This window comes from Microcebus murinus, chromosome 1, assembly GCF_040939455.1.
Source record: "Microcebus murinus isolate Inina chromosome 1, M.murinus_Inina_mat1.0, whole genome shotgun sequence".
Taxonomy (NCBI): domain Eukaryota; kingdom Metazoa; phylum Chordata; class Mammalia; order Primates; family Cheirogaleidae; genus Microcebus; species Microcebus murinus.
In genome coordinates this window covers 114,801,819-114,826,342 of record NC_134104.1, presented here as the reverse complement: position 1 = coordinate 114,826,342, position 24,524 = coordinate 114,801,819, and the positions used below count along the sequence as shown (strand labels likewise).

General features: G+C 34.4%; 1 protein-coding gene across 7 annotated transcripts in view; it reads right to left on the bottom strand.

The window, feature by feature from the left end:
• Positions 1-24,524, bottom strand: part of XRN1 (5'-3' exoribonuclease 1) — a 122,841-nt gene that overhangs the window by 71,015 nt on the left and 27,302 nt on the right. For all 7 annotated transcript variants that reach the window (XR_012920130.1, XM_076004938.1, XM_076004939.1 and 4 more), the window contains exons 14-22: positions 24,091-24,247; positions 22,282-22,401; positions 15,440-15,609; positions 14,432-14,552; positions 14,244-14,342; positions 11,087-11,190; positions 7,493-7,624; positions 2,511-2,673; positions 1,626-1,739 (exon numbers count right to left, since the gene is read on the bottom strand). Coding sequence is in view for 6 of the 7 variants with exons in the window: in XM_076004938.1 (XP_075861053.1) it covers positions 1,626-1,739; positions 2,511-2,673; positions 7,493-7,624; positions 11,087-11,190; positions 14,244-14,342; positions 14,432-14,552; positions 15,440-15,609; positions 22,282-22,401; positions 24,091-24,247 (1,180 nt within the window). In the remaining variant the exon portion in view is untranslated. The remainder of the gene's footprint in view (positions 1-1,625; positions 1,740-2,510; positions 2,674-7,492; positions 7,625-11,086; positions 11,191-14,243; positions 14,343-14,431; positions 14,553-15,439; positions 15,610-22,281; positions 22,402-24,090; positions 24,248-24,524) is intronic.

The window sequence follows — 24,524 nt, the reverse complement described above, 5'->3', positions numbered from 1 at the left end:
TATATTTCCTAACAAGGATATTTCATTATATAACTACAGTATAGTTATTAAATATATAAATTTACATTGATACAATAAATTTATCTTAGCTATTATCCATATTCCAATTTGTCAGTTGACCTAATAATGACTTTTACAGAACTATTGTCTCCCTTTACTACAAAATCCAGGCTAGGATCAGATATTGCATTTAGTTGTCATATCTCTTTAGCATCCTTTAAATCTGGAATATATCCAGACCTTTTATTTGTTTTTTGTAACACTGACATGTTGAAGAATACAATTCATCCCTCTCTCTCCACCTTTCCTTTTTTAAACAATTCCTCATTTTGTGTTTGTCTGATGCTTTTTCGTAATCAGGTTAAGGTAATAATACATTCTCAGCTAGAATACTACATAGGTGATGTGTCCTCCTCTGGGTATCATATCTGGAAGTACATGATATTCATCTGTCCCTCAACATGATACTAACTTTGATCATATTATCAAGATGTTGCTCTTCATTACACAATTACAGTTTTTTATAATAAACAGTCTGTAGGGAGACACTTTCTAAGACCATGAAAATAGCCTGCTCTTGATAAAAAATTCCTCCTAGATTTAGCTTGCAATGATGATTCTTACCTGATTCGATCTTTAGCATAATAGCTGCAAAATGGTTTTACACCTCCAGCACTCTCTCCACATTTAGTCTTGATGTGCTACTGTAAATAAGAGTCCCTTTCTTCCCTATTTATCATCCTATTACTGTGAAATCATGAATTATTATTTTTCCCCCAATTGTTTATAATTCATTAGTGTACGTAATTATCTTGGTACTTAAAACTATCCCAGATTTGGCCAGTGGGAGCCTTTTCAACCTTGTTTCTGTGTTTACATGACATGCTCCCATCATTCTTTTGAGCACTTCCTTACTTTCTGGTATAACAGGAAGTTCCAGGCTCATCTTTTATCTTCCCCGCCCCAGACCTAGAATCAAGCCATTTCTCTGATAAGCCCTGGTCCTTTTAGTGGGGTACAGAATTAGAGGTCAAGACCCGGGCGTTACATACGTTGATTGTTACTAGGGTATCTTTGCTTCTTATCCTTTTGAGCAAATAGAGCTAGAAAATATAGGCACATACAGACAAATACTGATACATACATATACATACATATACACATATGTGCCTATATGCACATATATACATATTTCAGAAATAATGAGTTCATATCAATACCTCCAAATCTGTCCCTACAGGTTTTTTTTTTTTGCTTTCTCCTACTCCATATTTGTGTGTACCTTTTTCCATGTAACAACTGGAGTTCCTCAAAACATGAACAAATTTATAAATTCACTCAATCCTTTATTACATCTAAAATAGTTTCAGAATTGCTTCCTCCATACCACCACAACAAACAAACCCTAAAAAAAGAGATTAGGATTTGAATTATTTATCCCCTACTTCCTGAGCTCAAGAATAAAGATATATATCAAATACTATGTTCATAAGTTATATGGATGAATTCTTTCTTATTTTTCCCCTTTGGTATTACATTTTTTTTGTACCTAAATGAAGAGAAGTTAAATAATTATATTAATTTGAAACCAGAAAGAAATTTAAGTAATAAAAACTGCAACTAACTTCTCCAGTACAGCCATAATAGGGGGTTCCCAGCATAAAGACCATACTTCTAGGAGGAAACAAATCATCCAATGTTTTGATATTGGAGAAACGGGAGTTGAAAGCTCGGATATCCTATGTAAAACAAAATATAAAAGTAAATCATCACAGTCAAAATTTCTATAGATTAGCACATCAAGTTTTTTTCCTATGGGATTATGACTAGGCTGTCTGCAAATGTCAAATATGAAGGTTTTCTACATAACACTAGCAACTAAAATTTACTGATTAGTTATATGCTAGGCATGCTTCTGAGTGCTTCACACATTTATTGGGTTCATTTAATCCTCAAGACCAGCGTCTGTGGCAGAGACCATTATTAGCCTCACTTTACAGATGAGGAAACTTGGGCACAGAAGAGGGATGAATCTTGTACAAGGTCATACAGCTAAGAAGCCAACTCAGGCAGTCTGTGTTCTTAATCACTGACTATACTATATTGTACCCCCCAAATTATAAGATCACTACATGTTTTTTAAAAATGTCCCCCCACCATATCTAAGATTACAAACACCAAAGTAAATGCCTTTTATGTTCATTAGTTTATTTATTTAAGGCAAACATTTTTGAATAATAAATATCTGAAATTCAAGGGTGTAAATTAAAGCTGAGATTTTTCTTTTAGAGACTAAGTCCTTAAAAAACCCCACAAAAGACAAGTTTCCTAACTGTACACACAGTGAATGAGCATGTAATATTCTTTATAAAGACTAAGGTATTTTGCAAATTACATTAAATAACAATCTCTATTATACATTGTTAAATTAGTCTTCTATTTATGAATACATATTAATGATATAGTCTTTTCTACAATGTGTATAAAATTGAAACTTGATGTAGACTTACCTTGACAATAGTTTGATAAACAAATGGAACAACTTGTTTTGACCACTGTTTCTCTAGACAAACTTCACCATTTTGATTTATTTGATATTTACGACCTGTGAGTAACTGAGCATATACAACTGCAGATGTTTCATTTATTATTATTCCTTTTCTTCTCAGGTAGCTAAAAGAAAGAATAAAAAAGAAATATACCTATGAATGAGTATATATTCTAGGATGATAATCATCTAAACTACCAACTAACAGTCAAATGCATAAATAAACTTTGAATAAATATGCTAGCAGATCTGGGTACCTAAGACTTTTCTGCAGAACTCCTATAAGATAGACATTAGAAACTCTGACTATACTCTTTTTGTCTCTTCATGCTTTTGTACTATTTGTTGAAGGAATTCCTCAGCTTGATCATTTAGTTCACTGATTCAATTTTAAGTATGCCCACATGACTATTGAATCCATCTACTGAGCTCATTATTAACAATAACAATTCAAAATTTTTATAGATATTTATACACAAATATATGTATTATATACTATTTGCTCTATAATAATACACTATATATAAAATTATAATCTATAATATAGTATGTAATTATATAATGCCACATTATTATATATATTTTCTCATATCAGCTTATACTTTAATGATGTTGTTCTCTATGGTAGGGTTGGTCTAAAATAAGTCATGTCATCTTAGCCAAAAACAGAAGTTTTCCAGCAAAGTTTTGAAATATAACATTCTGGCACCATTTTTTAAAAATCCATGGGAATTCTGTCTATCACTTTCACTCAAAAGTTATTTAGCCAGTAATCCTGGCCAGGCATGGTAGCTCAGGCCTGTAATCCTAGCACCCTGGGAGTCTGAGGTGGGAGGATCATTTGAGGTCAGGAGTTGAAGACCAGCCTGAGAGACCCATTCTCTACTAAAAATAGAAAAAATTATCCAGTGTGGTGGTGCATGTCTTTAGTCTCACCTACTCAGAAGGCTGAGACAGGAGGATTGCTTGAGCCCAGAAGTTTGAGGTTGCAGTAAAGCTATGATGACACTACTGTACTCTAGCCAGGGCAACAGAGCAAGACTCTGTTTCAAGGGAAAAAACAAAAAAAGGAAAGGAAATTATGGACCAGTCTCTCTCTCTCATGAAAGTATATGCAAAAATCCTAAGGAAAATTTAATAGACAAAATTCAATTATACATAAAAAGAACAATATATCATAACTAAGTGGGATTTATTTCAGAACTTAGGGGTAGATTCATATTGTAAATTCAATGAATGTAATCCATCAGATTAACAGAAAAACAGAAAAATCAGATGATCATTTTGACAGATGTAGAAAAGAGAGTTGATAAATTAATGAATAAAAATTCTTAACCAGCTAGGAATGAAAGGAAATTTCCTTTATCTGATAAAGAATATGATTTTTAAAAACTCTAAAGCCAATCATCATATTTATTGATAAATTACCTAAGGTTTTCCTCTGAAATTGAGAATGACACCATAAACCAATAAGAAAAACTATAAAATTTATACAACCTAATTTTAAAAAGGGCAAAAGACTTTTAAACCAAAATAAGATACTATTATACCATAGAAATGGCTAAAAAGGAAAAGACAGCAATAAATAAGTACTGATGAAGATCGAGATCAACAGAAGTTCTTAAAAACTGCTGGTACAGTATAAATTTATAAAATCACATTGCAAACCTTTTTGGCAGTGTCTGCTAAAGCTTCGTTTAGGCATATGCTATGAAGCAGTAATTCCACTTATAGATTTATACCCTCAACGAAATGCACATATATGTATTCACCAAATGCCCCAAATGAGAAACAACTCAAATTTCTGTCCACAGTAGAATGGATAAATAAATTGTGCTATATTCAGATAATACTATTAGTGAAAATGAATGAAATAGAACTACATGTAACAAATATGAATGTTAGAATCACAATATTGACCAAAAGAAGTTAGGCTCAAAAAGAATACATTCTGTATGAATCAACTTATACTGTATAAAGTTCAAAAACAGAAAAAACTAATGAATAGGGCTACAAGTCAAAATAGTTAACTCTGGGAAGGGGATTAGTGGACAGTAATGGCTAGAAGGGTGTACAAGAGGCTTTCTGGGATTATGGTAACATTTATGTTGGTTATTTTATTGTAAGAATACAGTACACAATACATGTAACATACAAAGTATGTGTTAACTGACTGTTTATGTTACCAGTATTGCTTCTGGTCAGGCTTTTAGTAGTTAAATTTTGGGGGCATCAAAGATTACATATGGATTTTTTTATTGAATTGGGGGGGCAGTGCTCCTAATGCCCATGTTGTTCAAAGGTCAACTGTTTCATTACTAAAAAATGCTAACATTCATCTGATCCTTCAGCAAGTCATAATCTTTTTGCTGGTGGAAGATCTTGCCTCCATGTTGATGGCTGCTGACTGATGAGGCATCGTGATGGTTGCTGAAGGTTGGGTTGGCTGCAGCAATTTCTTAAAATACGATGACAATGAAGTTTGTCGCATCAATTGACCCTTTCTTTCATGAAAAATTTCTCTGTAACATGCGATGCTGTTTGATGGCATTTTACCCACAGGAGAACAACTTTCCAAATTGGAGTCAATCCTGTCAAACCCTGCCAGTGCTTTATCAAATGAATTCATATAATATTCTGAATCCTTTGTTGTCATCTCAACAATGTTCACAACAGTTTCACCAGGAGTAGATTCCATCACAGGAAACCAGTTTCTTTGCTCATCTATAACAAGCAACTCCTCATCTGTTCAATTTTGATTATGAGAAGGCAGCAAATTTATTTCAACCACATCTGTAGTTACTTCTGCCACTAAAATCTTGAACCTATCAAAGTCATCCATGAGGGTTGGAATCAACCTCTAAACTCCTGTTAATGTTGGTATTTTGACCTCCCATGAACCAGGAATGTTCTTAATGGCATCTAGAATGGTACATCCCTTCTAGAAGGTTTTCCATTTACTTTGCCCAGATTCAGAGGAATCACTATTTTTTTTTTTTTTTTTTTTTGAGACAGAGTCTCACTCTGAGACTTGAGTTGCCTGGGCTAGAGTGCCATGGTGTCAGACTAGCACACAGCAACCTCAAACTCCTGGGCTCAAGCAATACTTCTGCCTCAGCCTCCCAAGTAGCTGGGACTACAGGCGCATGTCACCAACCCCGGCTAATTTTTTCTATATATGTTTTTAGTTGGCCAATTAATTTCTTTCTATTTTTAGTAGAGACGAGGTCTTGCTCTTGGTCAGGCTGGTTCTGAACTCCTGACATTGAGTGATTGGCCTGCCTTGGCCTCCCAGAGTGCTAGGATTACAAGTGTGAGCCACCACACCCGACCTAAAATGTATTTCTTAAATAATAAGACCTGAAAGTCAAAATTACTCCTTGATCCATGGGCTGCAGAATGGATGTTATGTTAGCAGGCATGAAAACATTAATCCCCTTGTACATCTCACCTCCATCAGAACTCTTGGGTGACCAGGTTCACTGTCAATGAGCAGTAATATTTTGAATGGAATTTTTTATTATGAGCAGTAAGTCTCAACAGTGAGCTTAAAATATTCAGTCAACCATGCGGCAAACAGATGTGCTATCATCCAGGCTCTGTTGTTCCATTTACACTGTTGTTCCATTTACAGAGCACAGATAAAGTAGATTTGTCATAATTCTTAAGGGCCTATGATTTTCAGAATGGTAAATGAGCACTGGCTTCAACCTAAAATCACCGGCTACAATAAATAGCCCCTAACAAGAGACTCAGCCTGTCCTTTGAAAACTCTGAATCCAAACACTGACTTCTCTCTAGCTATGAAAATCTTAGAAGGCATCTTCTAATTGGTACAGACTTTACATTTCTAAACACAGAGGGGGCATATGGAGCTTGGGTGGAGGGGAGTAGAAAAAGTAGGGGAGGATGAAAGGATGAGGAACAAAAAAGGATTTTCCTTCTTATTTTCATTACTTGAATGTGGCTAAGAAATTCAATGTCCTTATGGTTATTAAAAATAGCTCTCAAATTTAGGCAACATATTAAGTGTTATTCCTAGTATTAAGTGATTGTGTCATTTCATGTGGTTGTACTTCCTGAAGCATTTTAGTGACAAATTGGGCAAGGCCATAACTGCTGCTAACCAGACTTAATTTTAAATTAGAACTCATTACTTGCTTTAGAACATAGGATGAAGGCATAGTGAGTATTCAGATTAACTACCATGTTAAGTAAAAAATAAGTTAGAGGATGAGTATATTAAAACAGATTCTAGGCTGGGCGTAGTGACTAAATCTTAAAACTCTGGGAGGCTGAAGCAGAAGGACTGTGTGAGGCTAGGAGATTGAGACCAGCCTAAGCAAGAGTGAGACCCTGTCTCTACAAAATATAGAAAAATTAGCTGGGCATGGTGGCACATGCCCGTAGTCCCAGCTGCTCGGGAGGTTGAGGCAGGAGCATTGCTTGAGCCTAGGAGCTTGAGGATGCAGTGAGCTATAATGATACCACTGCACTTTAACTCAGGTGAAAGAGCAAGACTCTGTATCAAAAACAAAGAAAAAACCACAAAAAATCCAACAGATTCTAGTTCTATGATTTTTTTTTTTTTAGACAGTCTCACTTTGTTGCCCAGGCTAGAGTGAGTGCCGTGGCGTCAGCCTAGCTCACAGCAACCTCAAACTCCTGGGCTCAAGCAATCCTACTGCCTCAGCCTCCTGAGTAGCTGGGACTACAGGCATGCGCCACCATGCCCGGCTAATTTTTTTTCTAGATATGTTAGTTAGCCAATTAATTTCTTTCTATTTATAGTAGAGACGGGGTCTTGCTCTTGCTCAGGTTGGTTTCGAACTCCTGAACTCGAGCAATCCGCCCGCCTCGGCCTCCCAGAGAGCTAGGATTACAGGCATGAGCCACCACGCCCAGCCTAGTTGTATGATATTAAATACTTTTGATGACACTCACTGTTCTGAAATTCCTTGTACTTCTTTTGTCCAGTTAGATTGTTCTTTATCTCCAAGATGGACTACTTTAGATGGTGGAGCAGTTTTTCCCCAATAAAGCTTCTGTGTTCCTGGAGGTTCTTCCAAGTAAAACCTTAAAAGTTAAAATAAAATATAAATTATATAACAAAAATGTTGTTGTTTAATACAGAGTTCTAGTAATGTGAGTCTTCAAAGTGAAAAAATTTTTTTACAAGGTACAATAGTAAAAAAAATCCCAAGACTGTAAGAGGGAATGGTTAATGGATACAAATGCACAATCAAAATGAGATCTATTGTTGGGTAGCACAATAGGGCAACTATAGTTAACAATAATTATATATTTCAAAATAACTAAGAGTAGAATTGGAATGTTCCTAACACAAAGAAATGATAAATGCTTGAGGTGATGGCTATCCCAATTACTCTGATTTGATTACACATTGCTTCTATCAAAATATCACATGAACCCCATAAATATGTACAACTATTATGTATTCATAATCAAAAACAAAAAAATTTAAAAAACAACAAAAATATTATAAATTGCAGAACAAGGACTTGTTAAAAATTTTAGTCAAAATTTAAAAGCATGGGAACAGTGGAGAAGGATGAAGGGTAGTTGGCTAATGGGTACAAACATTACAGTTAGATAGAAGGAATAAGTTTTGGTGTTCAACAGCACAGTTAGGATGGCTACAGTTAACAACAATTTATTATATATTTCAAAATAGCTAAAAGAGAAGATCTGAAATGTTTCCAATACAAAGAAATGATGAACATTTAAGGTGATAGATATCCTAAATACCCTGATTTGAGCATTACAAATTGTATGCATGTACCAAAATATGATAATTATTATATATCAATAAAAAAATTAAAAGCAAATTATTTTTTTAAGAAACTAAACTAAATCTATAATCAAAAAGTTTTCAGAGTTAAAAAATACTCTAGGCCGGGCACCATGGCTCAAACCTATAATCCTAGTACTCTGGGAGGCCGAGGCAGAAAGCCTGCTTGGGCTCAGGAGTTCAAGACCTGAGCAATAGTGAGACTCCATCTCTAAAAAAGAAAATAAAAAACCCCTCTAAAATTCAATATGAAGTATATAATATTACCTATAAAATATTTTCACCAAATAAAGTTTAACCTGAATCTAATCAAGCCTTAACTTCTGGTTTATAGGAAATATGTGGGATGGAGGACCAAGTTAAATATCACTAAGAGGAAACAATAGTGTAAATCCAGAATTCTACAAAATAACTGGCCTAGACTCTTCAAAAAAAAAAAAAAAAGGACAAGGAAGTAATCAACATATAAAAATAAATTATGTTTCTACATACTTGCTGGAGCAACAAATTTAAAGCATAGTACCATTTATAAGAAAAGTTAAATACTTAGGTATAAATCTAACAAAACATTTACATGATCAACATGATGTAAAAAACAAAACACTGATAAAAGAAATCAAAGACCTAAATAAATGGATTGATAAACTGTGTTCATGGATTAGAAGACTCAACATAGTAAAGATGTTAAATCTCCTCAAATTGATCTATGATTCCTATCAAAATCTCTTCAAGATTTTTTGTAGATATAGAACAATTTAAAAATTTATTAATATATGAAAAGATAAAGGACCTAGAATAGCTAAAACAATTTTAAAAAGGGGCCGGGCGAGGTGGCTCACGCCTGTAGTCCTAGCTCTCTGGGAGGCCGAGGCGGGCGGATTGCTCGAGTTCAGGAGTTCGAAACCAGCCTGAGCAAGAACGAGACCCCGTCTCTACTATAAATGGAAAGAAATTAATTGGTCAACTAAAAATATATACAAAAAATGAGCCGGGCATGGTGGCGCATGCCTGTAGTCCCAGCTACTCGGGAGGCTGAGGCAGGAGGATTGCTTAAGCCCAGGAGTTTGAGGTTGCTGTGAGCTAGGCTGACGCCACGGCACTCACTCTAGCCTGGACAACAAAGCAAGACTCTGTCTTAAAAAAAAAAAAAGAAAAAAAGGAAATATAAGGTTAAAGGGATCATTCTACCTGATGTTAAGGCTTAGTACAGAGTTACAGTAATCAAGACTGTGGGCCGGGTGAGGTAGCTCATGCCTGTAATCCTAGCACTCTGGGAGGCTGTGGCAGGAGATCGCTTGAATTCAGGAGTTGGAGACCAGGCTCAGCAAGAGTGAGACCTTATCTCTACTAAAAATAGAAAAAATTAGCCAGGTGGGGTGGTGCCCGCCTGTAGTCCCAGCTACTCAGGAGGCTGAGGCAGGAGGATTGCTTGAGTCCAGGAGTTTGAGGTTGCAGAGAGCTAGGTTGACACCATGGCACTCTAGTTTGGGCAACAGAGAGAGACTTTGTCTCCAAAAAGAAAAACAGAAAAAAAAGACAACAAGTGTGATATTGACATAAAAATCAATGGAAGAGAATAGAGAACTCAGACCCACACAAATATATACCTAACTGACTTTTGACAATGGTACAAAAACAATCCAACGGAGGAAGGACAGTCTTTTCAACATATGATGCTGGAGCAACTGAACATTCATAAGCAAATATATGAAACTTGAACTATCCTCATACAAAAATTAATTCAAAATGGACTGCTAATGTAATGTAACATGAGGTAACACCATAAAACTTTTCAAAACAATTATAACAGAAAATTCTTGGGACTTAGGGCTAGGTGAAGAGTTCTTAGATATGACACAAAAAGCACAGAGAAAAAAGTTGATAAATTGGAGTTCATCAGAAAGGTAGTGGAACTGAAATTTGATGATTAAAAATGAATCCTCAAGATTTCAGACAGAAAAGCAGATACCAACAAAAGAAGAAAACCATATTGGCATTGATTTCTCATCAACAACATTACATGACAGAAAACAATTGAGAGATGAATGCAGAGCTCTAAGGAAAAATGACTGGGCCTCCAAAATTCTAAACTTATGTGTGAAGAAAAGAAAAAAAGATATTTTGGACATGAAATAATAACTCAGAAAACACAACATCCACTCACTTTCCCTGAAAAAAATTTACTTCAGAAAGTTCTAGCCACATGAAAAATAACAAAAGAACAAGAAACCAGGAAGGTAAGGTTTATATATGAAATCATAGTAAAAGTGACAAAGAATAACTTGTCTAAATATTCATTGATAAAAATGACTGGGAACTTGAAAAATTTGAAATTTTTCTTAAAATAGAAGATATGTGCTTTAAAAAATTAATTATTTAAATGAAACCCAGAAGGGACATGGTAAACGGAAGGTTACCTATGCTATAAATTGTTAGAAAGCTAAACATATTTGCTAAATAATATAATGGTAACCACTGCTAGATAAGAAACAGAATAATTTCCAAACTATTGAAATGATAAGAAGGAAAATAAATAACATACATATCTAAAATATCTCAAGGAATATACAATAAACTCAATAGTGATTGATTTTGAGTGGTGTCGTTAGAGACTTTCATTTTCACTATAGAGTGTAAATGTTCTTACCATGATTTTTATCAGTTAGGAAATGAATCAGGTAAAAAGCAATATAACTTAGAAAAATTATAAATCAAATATTTCTTACTTTGTTTCTCCATCTGATACAGCCACAACTCTAGCTTCTTCAAGGTGAGGCCAATTAACGAAGACAGATTTTCCAAGAACTGATGAAGCTACATTTTCTATACTCTTAAAGTAAAAACAGAAAAGTTCATTCACATTTCAGGTCTAAGAGAAAACTTTACACAGGTAAAATTTTCCAATCTCCATTTATTTTCTTAAATGGTAAAATGAATGAGCTGGATTGGTTGCTTTACAAAATTCCATCCAGCTGTAAAATTCTATAATTCTAATTAGATTCATGATTATCTTATTTTTTTCATGGTAACTAAGAAAAGTGAAAGGAACAGAAATGTCCTAAAAAGGGATAGTCACTGCTGCATATCAAATAGTCAGATATTTAAAACAGATCTCATTTCAGTTTGTGGAGGTATAATGAAAAAAAGAAATAGAATCTCATTTCAGTTTATCGAGGTGTAATGAAAAAAAGAATACTCGACTTAAAGACAGGAGATATGGGTCCAAATTTAGGTTCAAACTCTTTTCAGCTATGGAATCCCAGGCATATAATTTAATCCCACTGAATCTCAGTTTTCTTTTATGAGAATAAGGAATAACATCTACCTTATAATGTTGACAATAAAAGAAAATAATATACAGAAAGGCTTCTGTACACTATAAAATGCTATACAAATATTGTATATGAAATAATATCTTAAGTAAAAATTTAAGTTTTAAAAGGAAATGGCACTATCCATTTCAATTTATATAGTTAAAACAATAAGAACTTTGTAGTAGAAACTGATGTTTAAATACAAATTTTCATTAATTTTTTTTCTGTTTATTATCCTTAATCATTACTAACAGATATTTCTTTATGAAATATTTGATGGTTATTTTTTAGAGTTTTGGGGGATAATTTTTAATTTTGATATTTAGATATTTCTTAATTTGAACATACAAAACAATAGAATAACCATTCTGATAAATAAAACAAGTTTCAACATTAGAAATAGGCTCCCTGAATTATCCTTTTTTCCTTTCAATACATATATTTCTAATTTCACTCCTTTACCCTTTCCTTTAGTTTTTGAAGAAAAAGTGGTCTTCCTTTCCCAGATTCATCTTTTCATTTAAACCCTAGACGAAATCCCTCATTACCTCACATAGGGTCTTGTTATCATAAATGCCCTTTCCCTCTACAGTGGCTTTAAAATCTTTCTCCATTAGCTCTACCTCCCTTCTTTTGTGTGGATTTTGCTTGATGAGCTGCCTCTTCTCTATGTTTCTGGGCTTCTTTTCAATGATAAACTTAGACCAAAGGCTTAAAATCTGTTAACTTTATTTCCTATCTACCTAGACCTAGCCTGGTCCTCAGGAATTCTACCTCCAATAATCTACTGGAATGGACTTCTCAGTGGCCAAGATTGATGCCCTAATGGACAAATTCATGAACCTTGTTTTAGTTTTTATTCTCCTTCAAATTTGTGTAGCATATAGCCCTTGCTCCAGGCTTCTGTGATACTATTTAAGTTGGGAATCATTCTTTCTTACCACTCTGTCCACTATATAACTTTTACTGGTTCCTTTTCCATCCTTTATAACTATGGGTAATTCTTTATGGTGAGACCATGAACACTGTGTACCATTTCTTCAGGGAAATGAGCTCAAGGCCTCAGCCGTCAATTCTCTGTTGACAACCTGTATATTCCTATCTCCCTCCACGCTCTAGCTCCAGGTATATAATTTAACAATACATCAACAGCCTTTCTAAAAGCTGAGGTTTTTCATTTGAACACAAAACACAGAACACAAACGAGAATGAGAACACTTTCTCATTCTCTCAAGGATGGTACATAATTAATACCATTATAAGTACACAGAAGATAAGTTATTACACAAAATGAAAACTTAGGGCACCAGGGCTTATGTCTCTTGTGGAACACTGGTCAAAAAAAAGCTAGCAGGGCAGCTCTAGTTAAACATCCTAGTACCACCTTAAAATTCCATCATTATATATTAATATCATTAATCCCCCTAAACTAGCTATTCTCTATTTTAACTTTTCTAATCCAGCAAACTGCAATTATTTTATAGTTAATTAGCCTGGATATCTCAGAGTAATAAATATTTCATCTCTTTCCACCGCCTATATTTATTTGAACAAATAACACAACTTATCAATTTTATTTTGTCTTGTTCATCTAGATCTATGGCCACTTTTTCCACAGTTTATGTCCATATCATCCAAAGCTACAACCTCTGAACTTTGAAGCTTTCCCATTTTCTTTCATTTCTGTTTTGTGAAATTTAGTCCATTATACTGCCACCAAACTACTCTTTATGAAAAACATCAATTTCAAGGTAACAGTCATGGAAAGAAAGAAGTCCAAACTCCTTAGCCATGTATTCAAGGTCCTCCATAATCTGGCCTCAATTTGTTTTTTTCAACCTTATATTCTACTACTCCCCAACACAAATCCTTTGTTCCTCAAATATATCACATTTATTCTAAAAAAAAAAGTATTAAGAAATATTTCAGACATACAAAAAAGCACTTAGTTCAAGACTATTCTCATCTATAAGTCTATACCACATCTTTGGCTTGTATAGCTCATCTCTTTTTCAAAATTCCAGGAATATTTTTCCCCATGTGTCACAATATATAGGTTCTTTTTTTTTTTTTTTTTTTTTGAGATGGAGTCTCACTCTGTTGCCTGGGCGGAGTGCTGTGGCTTCAGTCTAGCTCACAGCAACCTCTAACTCCCGGACTCAAGCAATCCTCCTGCCTCAGCCTCCCAAGTAGCTGGGACAACAGGCATGCGCCACCACGCCCGGCTAATTTTTTCTATATATTTTTAGTTGTTCTGCTAATTGCTTTCTATTTTTAGTAGAGAAGTGGTCTCGCTCTTATTCAGGCTGGTCTGGAACTCCTGATCTTGAGCAATCCTCCCACCTCGGCCTCCTAGAGTGCTAGGATTACAGGGGTGAGCCATCATGCCCAACCTAGGTTCTTGAACTATTATCTAACTTGTGTAAATGTTTCTTGGCATTATCCTTATTTAGATTGTGAACGCCTGGAGTTACAGTATGTTATACCTCTTTGGTAAACACCTCAGCAGCTACAAACAGTTTTATTCATAATAAGCATCTAATACAAGAATTATAAATAAAATACTTACAAGTTCATCTGATTCTGTATTCATTAAGATTTCCAACATCATGTTTTCCCCACGACTGCTTTGTTGGAATACCTGAACGGCACTTTTCTTCAAAAAAAACTTTAAAAGAATTAAAAGAATTTAATTCTTTACCCATACTCAATAAAGTGAAAAATTGTAAAAAAATAAATAAATAAATAGCCACTGACTTTGTGTTTGATGTGTTTCAGAGTAGGAAATCCACAGAAATATAATGCCTTCTGGTCAACTTTGGTTATTTTGTTCTTGTTTATGTCTACGCGCCAAGCATCTAATGATATTATTTTGTACCTAGATAATAAATCAAGGTATTCAATTTAAAATCCATACATTATAAGTGATTACAGTTTTTGAACTTTCCCTTGAATATTTTGCCAGAGTCACCCTTGCTTTTAAAGAAAGGAAAGACAATTAGTCCTTTAAGAAAAAGAAAATACAGAGCAGAACAAGCTAGCTTGTCTGTTGTTATTGGTCCAAACACAATCATGCCTATAGATTACTAAGTACATGTTTCCCCCAGTAATTCAAAACTATAATTATTCTTTAAAGTATAAAGCATAATGCAAATCTCTATATGTTCCATGTTCCAAAATACATGATGGAAGATAAACATTTCACCTTTTTCTTTGCTTTATGAAGGGAAAAAATAATAACTGAGGGATGTTCACTTTATTTGCAACTCAACTGCCATCTGGGTAGATTATGTGCAGGGAAGATAAGAGAAGAAACATGGAAGACGTTCTAATGAGCAAGAGAAAAAAAACGGGCTTGAGGTAAGAAAATAGAGGGACTCCTTTATTCCTTTTTTTCTTCTTTCTTATTGGGTGATGGGGGGCTGTAAAAGTCAAAGTTATAACATATCAAATAATGCTGAGAGATGAGACATTGACAATGGAAACAAAAATTCAAATATCCACTTGAGGGAGACAAATGGCAAAGCTATACATCAGGGAGAAAAAAATACAAACAATTTTAACAGAGGAAGAAAAGAGAGCAGTAGAATCTGACCAAAGTGAAGAATTATAGAAACAAGTGTGAGAGATTCTTAGATTCTAATTATCAATTGATGATAACTGTCATAAAATATTTGTTAATTCTCCAAATAGATATTCAAAGCTTTTTTTTTGTTTGGTGTTGGGGGCCTTTTCTGTCATTGAAAAATTACCAAATAACATTACCTTGTACAACATCGTTCTATGGCAGGGAACTTTTCTGGCCATGGAGAAGGATAGGTAAACTCTGTGTCACTGTCATACCAGCACATTAGGCACTCACTATGTTGGTTTCTTTTCCTCTCTTCCTTTTTGAGGGAGTGGTTACATGACTCCATGGCTTCCAGCAATCGTTTCTAAATATAAAGATTGAAGAGAAGCGTTAAAAGTATAAAAATTTTGTAATTTCAACATATAGAATAAATCTTTTCCTACCATATTCTGAATCACTATGTTCTTGAAAAAAATCTTAACTAATGAAACTCTTCCACTTTATTACATAGAAAAATGATATGCTATTTATTGCTTTAAAGGGCCCTAGAATATTCTTGCCACTGCAAATTCCTCTGAAGCTACTATCCCAACAGTAGCCATTAAAACAGCAGGAAAAAAATCAAATTTTAAATGTGAAATTATCACAATTATTAGATCATAATTCATAGAGCATTATCTCTTACTTTACAAATTCTGCAGTGGTATAGTAATGGGCATCTTTCCAAATTAACTTATACATTTAATATAATTCCAATCAAAATATTAATGGTTTAAAATATTTAAAAGGAAAAAATGATGTCAGTGTTCATATGGAAGAATGAATGTGTGAACAGTAAAAAGTAACTGGGGACTTGTCTTAGTAGATATTATCACTTTTTATAAAGCTACTGTAATCAAAATACTTTAGTATTGGCACTACAAGAGACTCAAAGACAAGAAGGGAATAGAATTCAACAGATCCAACTCTATGTCAAAACATAGTATTTCTAATATTTAAATGTACTGTTACAATTAGCTATCCAGCTGAAAAAAAAGCATGTACACTTCCAAATTTCATATCATATAAAAACAAGTATCATAATAATAAAACAATAAAAGTATTAGAAAAAAAAATCTAGGTGACTACTGATCATTTGGAGTGATAAACTCTTATTTAGCAAGACAAAAAATTTATCATCCCTAAGGGAAAAGATATTTTTAAGTAAAGAAAATGTACATGACAGAAGATGCCACATACAAATAAATCAAGAGAAAAATGCGATACTGGGAAAACTACTCCTAATGTACAAAGTAGTTAAAAAAAAGAGAGAGAGAAATGTGGGAACAAATATAAACAGGCAAGTTACAGAAGAGAAAATACAATGGGTAAACATATATAAAAATCTACTCAACAAAAAAAAGACATACAGACAAATGCAACAAAATAGAGAACCCAGAAATAAACTCATGATTTATAGCCAACTGATCTTTGACAAAGGTGTTAACAACACACAATATGGAAATAAAGGATAGTCTTTTCAATAAATTGTATGGGGTATGGGAAAACTAAATGTCCATGTGCAGAAAAATGAAATTGGATCTTTATCTTAGAGAATATATAAAATCAACTCAAAATGGATAAAAGACTTAAACATTAAGATCTTATATTATAGACCTACTACTAGAACAAAACACAAGGAAAAAGCCTCCTGACACTTGTCTGGGCGATAAGTTTTTGGATAGAACCGGTCACATGGCTGAATTAATAAAGTCACATACTGGGGGAAAGTACATGGCATAAACATTATTATTATTTTTGTTTTTGAGACAGAGTCTCGTTTTGTTGCCTAGGCTAGAGTGAGTGCCGTGGCGTCAGCCTGGCTCACAGCAACCTCAAACTCCTGGGCTCAAGAATTCCTACTGCCTCAGCCTCCTGAGTAGCTGGGACTACAGGCATGCACCACCATGCCTGGCTAATTTTTTCTACATATATTAGTTGGCTAATTAATTTCTTTCTATTTATAGCAGAGACAGGGTCTCGCTCTTGCTCAGGCTGGTTTCGAACTCCTGACCTCAAGCAATCCGCCCACCTCGGCCTCCCAGAGTGCTAAGATTACAGGTGTGAGTCACTGCGCCCAGGCTAAACATTATTATTATTTTTTTTTGAGATGTAGTCTAGCTTTGTTGCCCAGGCTAGAGTGAGTGCCATGGCATCAGCCTAGCTCACAGCAACCTCAAACTCCTGGGCTCAAGCAATCCTACTGCCCCAGCCTCCTGAGTAGCTGGGACTACAGGCATGCACCACCATGCCTGGCTAATTTTTTCTATATATATTAGTTGTCCAATTAATTTCTTTCTATTTATAGTAGAGACGGGGGTCTCGCTCTTGCTCAGGCTGGTTTTGAACTCCTGACCTCAAGCAATCCACCCACCTCGGCCTCCCAGAGTGCTAGGATTACAGGTGTGAGCCACCGCTCCTGCCCTAAACATTATTTTTGATGAGAATTTCAGCTCAAAGATGAGCAGAACAATTATCAAGGATTAACAAAATCTTGCAGTTGCCACCTAGTCAGCTTCTTTGCAGTGAGCAAAAGCTACTGATACAAAATGTCTGTGAAACCAATCTGAAAAGATGTCCCAGGTGATCCATGCCTTTTTGTTAGCATAATAATGGACTAGTAAGCAAATTGCTCCTTGAAAACAGCAAGGATGAAAGCTTTTGCTCATCATAGCAAGTTAAACTTAATGTGCACCTGCTGCATAAGTACATTCCAGCACAGTTATTCTGTTCTTGGCTTCCTTAACTCCCGTAGGTGCTGTCTTATCCGCTGTACTCAGTGTTTTTCTGGGGGCAATATCACTGAAACAGTGATGTTTGGTCAGCATTACAGACTTGTTTTGATGTCAGATATTCATCAGCAATGACCTTGGCAAACTTGGCAATGAATTTCTTTGCTGCTTTGTGATTAGCAGATGCTTTATCACACCAAACCTTTTAAAATTCAATGCTATGTCTTTTCTTAAATTTCTTCAACAAGTCTGTTGAATGCTCACAGTTTTCTTCAATTTTCAGATCTCTGTGATAGATCTTTGCTTGTTTCATTACCTGCATACCATTCAGTGGCATGTATTCACTGTAGTGCTGATGGATACAATCTTTTAATATACAACTGATATCTTCATTTTTAGCTTTACCCAGTATTTTTCTATTTTTCATTAACTTCTGATCATCACTTTCAGCATAGAACTTTAACAACTTATCCTTCTATTTCTTCAGGTCATATATGGTGGTCATTCCATTCTCAAACTGTAATCTTCTGTAAGATATTTCACACTTATACCACTGTCCAGTTTCTCCAATAGCTTAACTTTTTGTGCTGTAAGTAAACATAAATGTTTCCTCTTTTTCTTATCACTGTTATCCATAGGGTTATCTGTAGGCCTTTTTGACATTTTCAACAGTATCTTCACACCACAGAGCAAAGAATAAGCAAAAAAACAGGGAGTGATGCATGTAGGTCTTGGGGAACCTGCCAATGGCATGTTTGGCTTGTACATGTACCATTTTATTACCATTTGTGGGTGTGCTTGTGAGGGGGAATCTGGATGTGTGCAGGAAAGACAGATCATGGGTGAAAGGGCTTTTTTCCCTTAGGAATGCTAAATAAACTGTGTATTATGCACCTGTGTTTTTTTGGTTTTTTTTTTGAGACAGAGTCTCACTCTATTGACCTGGCTAGAGTGCCATTGCATCAGCCTAGCTCACAGCAACCTCAAACTCCTGGGCTCAAGCAATCCTTCTGTCTCAGCCTCCTGAGTAGCTGGTACTACAGGCATTTGCCACCATGCCTGGCTAATTTTTTTCTATATATTTTTAGCTGGCCAATTCATTTCTTTCTATTTTTAGAGACAGGGTCTCACTCTTGCTCAGGCTGGTTTCAAACTCCTTACCTTGAGTGATCCGCACGCCTCGGCCTCCCAGAGTGCTACGATTACAGGCGTGAGCCACCACGCCTGGCCTGTCTTTTCCCTATTGAGTTGGAGAAGTTGTTTATATATTCTGGACACCAATTCTATGCACATGTAAGCCACCAGTCTGCGGCTTATCAGCTCATTTTTTAACAGTGTCTTTTTTTTGAGACAGGGCCTCACTCTATTGCCCAGGCTGGAGTGCAGCCTCCAACTCCTACGATGAAGGGATCCTTCTGCCTCAGCCTCCTTAGTAGCTAAGACTGCAGGCATGCACCATTATGCCTGGGTAAGTTTTACGATTTTTTTGTAGAGACAAGGTCTCAATGTTGGCTAGGCTGGTCTCAGACTCCTAGCTTCAAGTGATCCTCCTGCTTTGGCCTCCTGAAGTTCTGTGATTACAGGCATGAGCCACTGCACCTAGCCTTAAAAGTGTCTTTTGGTAAGCACAAGTTTTAAAAATTCTGGTGAAATCTATTTTCTCAATTCTTTCCTTTTATGGTTAGTACTTTCTGAATTTAAATTCTCCTAAGTTTGCTTCAAGAAATTTTATGGTTTTAGCTTTTACATTTAGATCTATGATATATTTGGAATTAAGTTTTGTGTATAATATGAGAAATAGGTCAAGATTCACTTTTCTCTATACACATAGCCAGATATTCCAGCACAAATTGTTGAAAAGCTCTTTCTTTACCCATCAAATTGCCTTGGTGTTCTAATTGATGTATTACTACACCAATAACAACATACTAACTATCTTGATTACTGTAGCTTCACAGTATGTCTTGAAATCAAATCATGTTAAGTCCTCCAACATTGTTCTTTATCTGGATTGTTTTGGCTATTCTCTCTTGCAATTTTATAAAAACTTTAGAATCAAATTTCCATTTTCTACATAAAAACCTGCTGGGATTTTCTGTGGATTATGTTGAGTTTGAAGATCAATTTGGAAATAATTTATATCTTAACAATAGTAAATCTTCTAATCCATGAACATGGTGTATCACTTCATTTATTTAGGTTTTTCTATCTCACAACACTGTAGTTTTCAGGGAAGAGGGCTTGCTCATATGTTATAAAATTTATAGCTGTATATTTTATAGTTAATGCTATTTTAAGTAAAATTTTAAAAACTGTTAATTTTCCAGTGTTTTGCTGTTAGTATATGGAAATACAATTAGCTTTTAAATTAGTATTTTGTAAATACTAATGTCACGTGCAAATAAAGAGAATTTTACTTCTTATCTAATCTGCATGCCTTTTACTTCTTTTCTTCAAAGTGACTTCCAGAAAAGTATTAGAGAAGTAGTTAGAATGGATATCTTTGTCCTATTCTTGATTTTACAGGGAAAATCATCATTCTTTTATCACTAACTATGTTGCTTGCAGGATTTTTTTATATGCCCCTTATCAAGTTGAGGAAGTTTCCTGTTACTCCCAGTTTGTTTCCATTAAAATTGGATGTTGAATATTGATAGTGTGGTAAGTTACATTGCAAACTAACCTTGTTTTTCTGAAATAAATCCCATTTGGTCATGAGTATTATGTTTTTGATATACTGTCAGATTCTATCTTGTGTTATTTTCTTAAGAGTTTCTGCATCTACTTTTAAGGGGGTATCAGTCAGTAATTTTCTTTTCTTATAATGCCACTATTTAGTTTGGGTATCTGGAATATACTGGCATAATAAAATGCTGGGAAGTGATACCCTTCTTTTATTTTCTGAAAGTTTACGTAAGATTGGTTTCATTTCTTTCTTAAATGTTTGCTAGAATTCACAAGTGAAAACATTGGGGTCTCCTAGATATAAGACTATTCAGAATTTTATATCTCTGTCAGTTTTGCTAAGTTGTGATAAATGTATTCATTTTGTCTAGGCTGTTGAATCTGTGGCATAAAGTTGATCATAGTATTTCTTAACTATCCTTTTACAATATGTGAGATCTATAGTTTGTTTTCTCTTTCATTTCTACTATTGGTAATTTATGTGTGTCCCCGACTTTTTTGTTTGTTTGTTTTTCTACTTTTCTGATCAGTCTAACTAGGATTTGTCAATTTTATTAATCTTTTCAAGGAACCAACTTTTTATTTCATTAATTTTCTCTATTTGTTCATTTTCCATGAATTTCTGCTCTTATCTTTATTCTGCAATCATTCTGCTTAGTTTGGGTTTAATTTGTTCTTTTTTTTCTAGCTTATGGCAGAAGCTTAAATCATTTATTTATTTTTATTATTTATTTTATTTTTATTTTTTTGAGACAGAGTCTCACTCTGTTGCCCCGGCAAGAGTGCTATGGCATCAGCCTAGTTCACAGCAACCTCGGACTCCTGGGCTCAAGCAATCCTCCTGGCTCAGCCTCCCTATAGCCATGTGCCACCATGCCCAGCTAATTTTTTCTATTTATATTTTTAGTTGTCTAGCTGATGTCTTTCTTTCTTTTTTTTTTTCTAGTAGAGACAGGGTCTTGCTCTTGCTCAGTCTGGTTTCAAACTCCTGAGCTCAAACAATCTGCCTGCCTCAGCCTTCCATAGTGCTAGGATTATAGGCGTGAGCCACCGTACCCGGCCTAGATAATTTATTTTAAATCTTTTTCTTATTTAGTATAAAATATAGAACCTTAAGTTTCTTTTAATTCTTGCTTTAGTTGTATCATACAGACTGTGATATGTTACATTTTAATTATTTAGGTTATTTAGAAGTGTGTTATTTATTTTCAGAATATTTGAGGATTTTCCAGATCTCTGCTACTAATTTCTAATTTTATTCCATGTGATAAGAGAAAAGTCCCCATATCATTTTAATACTTTTAAATTTAGGATTTTTATGTCTTCTTGAACTGATTTGACTCTTACCAGTACAAAATATCTCTTTAACTCTGGTAATACTCCTTATTCTGAAGACTACTTTGTCTAATAATAGTAAAGCCAGTTCAACCTTATCCTAGAAATTTTCATACACATAATGAACAGACTAGCTAAGTTTCATTAACAAAACATAAATGGTTTAAAACCCATCGCTCACTAACTTACTGAAATAATCTCTGATTAAGAATGTATGTGTATATATAATTAGTTCATGCACTGACCTCATCAATAAAAGGTATTAATACCACAGCTTCCCATTCCTGTTGTTTTCCATTTAGGTCAGTTTTAAAATCAGGTGGATAATATTCTATAATTGGAGATTCTTCACTGGTCATCAGATGCTGTGAAAATACGAAATAGTGTTAAAGAAATTTAAGAACTAATATCAATGTAGTTTTTTGTTATTTATATTTCCTCACATTACAGTTTAAAATTTCTAAGTAAAGCAAACTAACGTTTTATATCTTAGATATGTTGCAATATACTTGCTATATTTTGATTTTCAACTATAAGAATTCTAATTTCATTGCTACTCATTGCTTTCTTATTTTACTGACCTAGTTATACTGCAAACCATCTTTACTTTGAACATTAATTTTGCCGTTACTTTTTATTGTCTTTTCACCTTATAAGACTAACAACCTAAATTGTTTTCTTCTTCAGATTCCATTTAACAGGCTTCTAAAAGTCCTCCATTTTTTAACTCAAATTAATAAGTTGCCTTTATGTTCTAATAACTATATTAAGTAAAATAACAACTATTATCTAAGGCTGTGGTCCCCAACCTCCGGGCCACAGGCTGATATTGGTTAGTAGCCTGTTAGGAACCAGACCGCACAGCAGAAGGTGAGCGAGCAAAGCTTCATCTGTATTTACAGCTGCTCCCCATTCCTTTGATCACCACCTGAGCTGTGTCCCCCTCCATCCTGTCTGTGGAAAAATTGTCTTCCATGAAACTGGTTCCTGATGCCAAAAAGGTTGGGGGCCGTTGATCTAAGGTAATTTAAAAAGAAAAAAAAAATCCTAAAATCTCAAGAACTATTGTGCCATGACTATCAAAGAGAAACAGTCTGTAAAGCACATTTTTATTAGAATTTTATAAGAGAGGTAGACAAAGAAAGCATAAGGATGTCTTCTAGAAGATGAATATTGAAGATATATAATTTTTCAAACCCAGCATATTCTCAGGGTGATACTCAAAGTATTTAATAAATAGTATGGCACGCGCAATGAGCAATTAAAACAGATGTGGCTGTAAAATACTTCCATTGTCATACTGGTCTAGAGTGGTTGAATATCAAAGCATAACATAATTGAAGGAAGGAAAAAAAGCATCAAAGAAACTTAAGAAAAGAAAAAAGGGACACTGGGATCAAGGATAGGTTTAAGGTTCAGAAAGATGCAGAAAGGAGCCTGACACCATTAAAGTAGTAAAGGGTACATACAGGTGTGTCTACTCCAATTCCTGGAAGCAGACCATGGAATTATTATAAAAGAACAGATTGATACCCTAGAAGTACTAAGTAAAGTTTACCTTTAGAATCACCTTAGTAGGCATAGTGTAATTTTGGTGACTATATTACCCCTGAAATATCTTCTTCCTATTATGTGAAATATGTTACCCAAAGAAAGGCCTTTCATTTCACAATCTGATAAATGAAATACTTAAAATCCAAATATACTAAGGTAATACTGCATTTAGATAAATGACTTATTAGAATCATTACTATTCTAAAAGGAAGGATAAAAGAGAAGAAGAATGAACCTGCAAATGTTTGGACAAAGTAGACAGTTTCAGATTTTGGCTGTTTTAGTTTACTGTCTTCAGTGTAGAGACAAACTGTGCTGAAAATGAAGCTAGGCTTTGAATGGTTTATGGAATTTCTTTGCATTTTTAAAACAAAGCTAACTTTAAGTCAAGAAATTCCTTTTCAAGGGACCTGTTAATGAAAGTATTACTGTTTCTAGGTTTGCCAGAGGAGCTCCCAAATTTCAAAAAAGACATAAAGACATTTAATTCTAAAACCCACCTGGTAGCATATAGGAAGTAAATTTTTGCTAGCTGCTGGAAGTACAGCAAGAAGCTGTTCAAAGGGCTTAAAAGGTTTTCCTAGTTCAAAATGTATTTTGAGTGAACTGATGTTGCGGATATCGGACAGGAATGGTGCATAATGATAAGGATAATACCTATAAAACAAAACTGAGTTTTAAACAACTGCAACTTTATGAAATAGGTCAATATCAAGTATATACTTTTTTCCATATTTTATTTTAACAACACATAGCCATAATCTAAAAAAAAATGAAGTACCACCCATAATTTTACCATTTGAATATAAGAAATTAATGTTGGAAAATTTAGGTCATGTGATGGCAATAAATATTATATTTCCTTAATTTTTAAAGTGCAGTTTCACATTTCTAAAATTGCGATATATCAGGTGAGTGAAGAATACATATAATA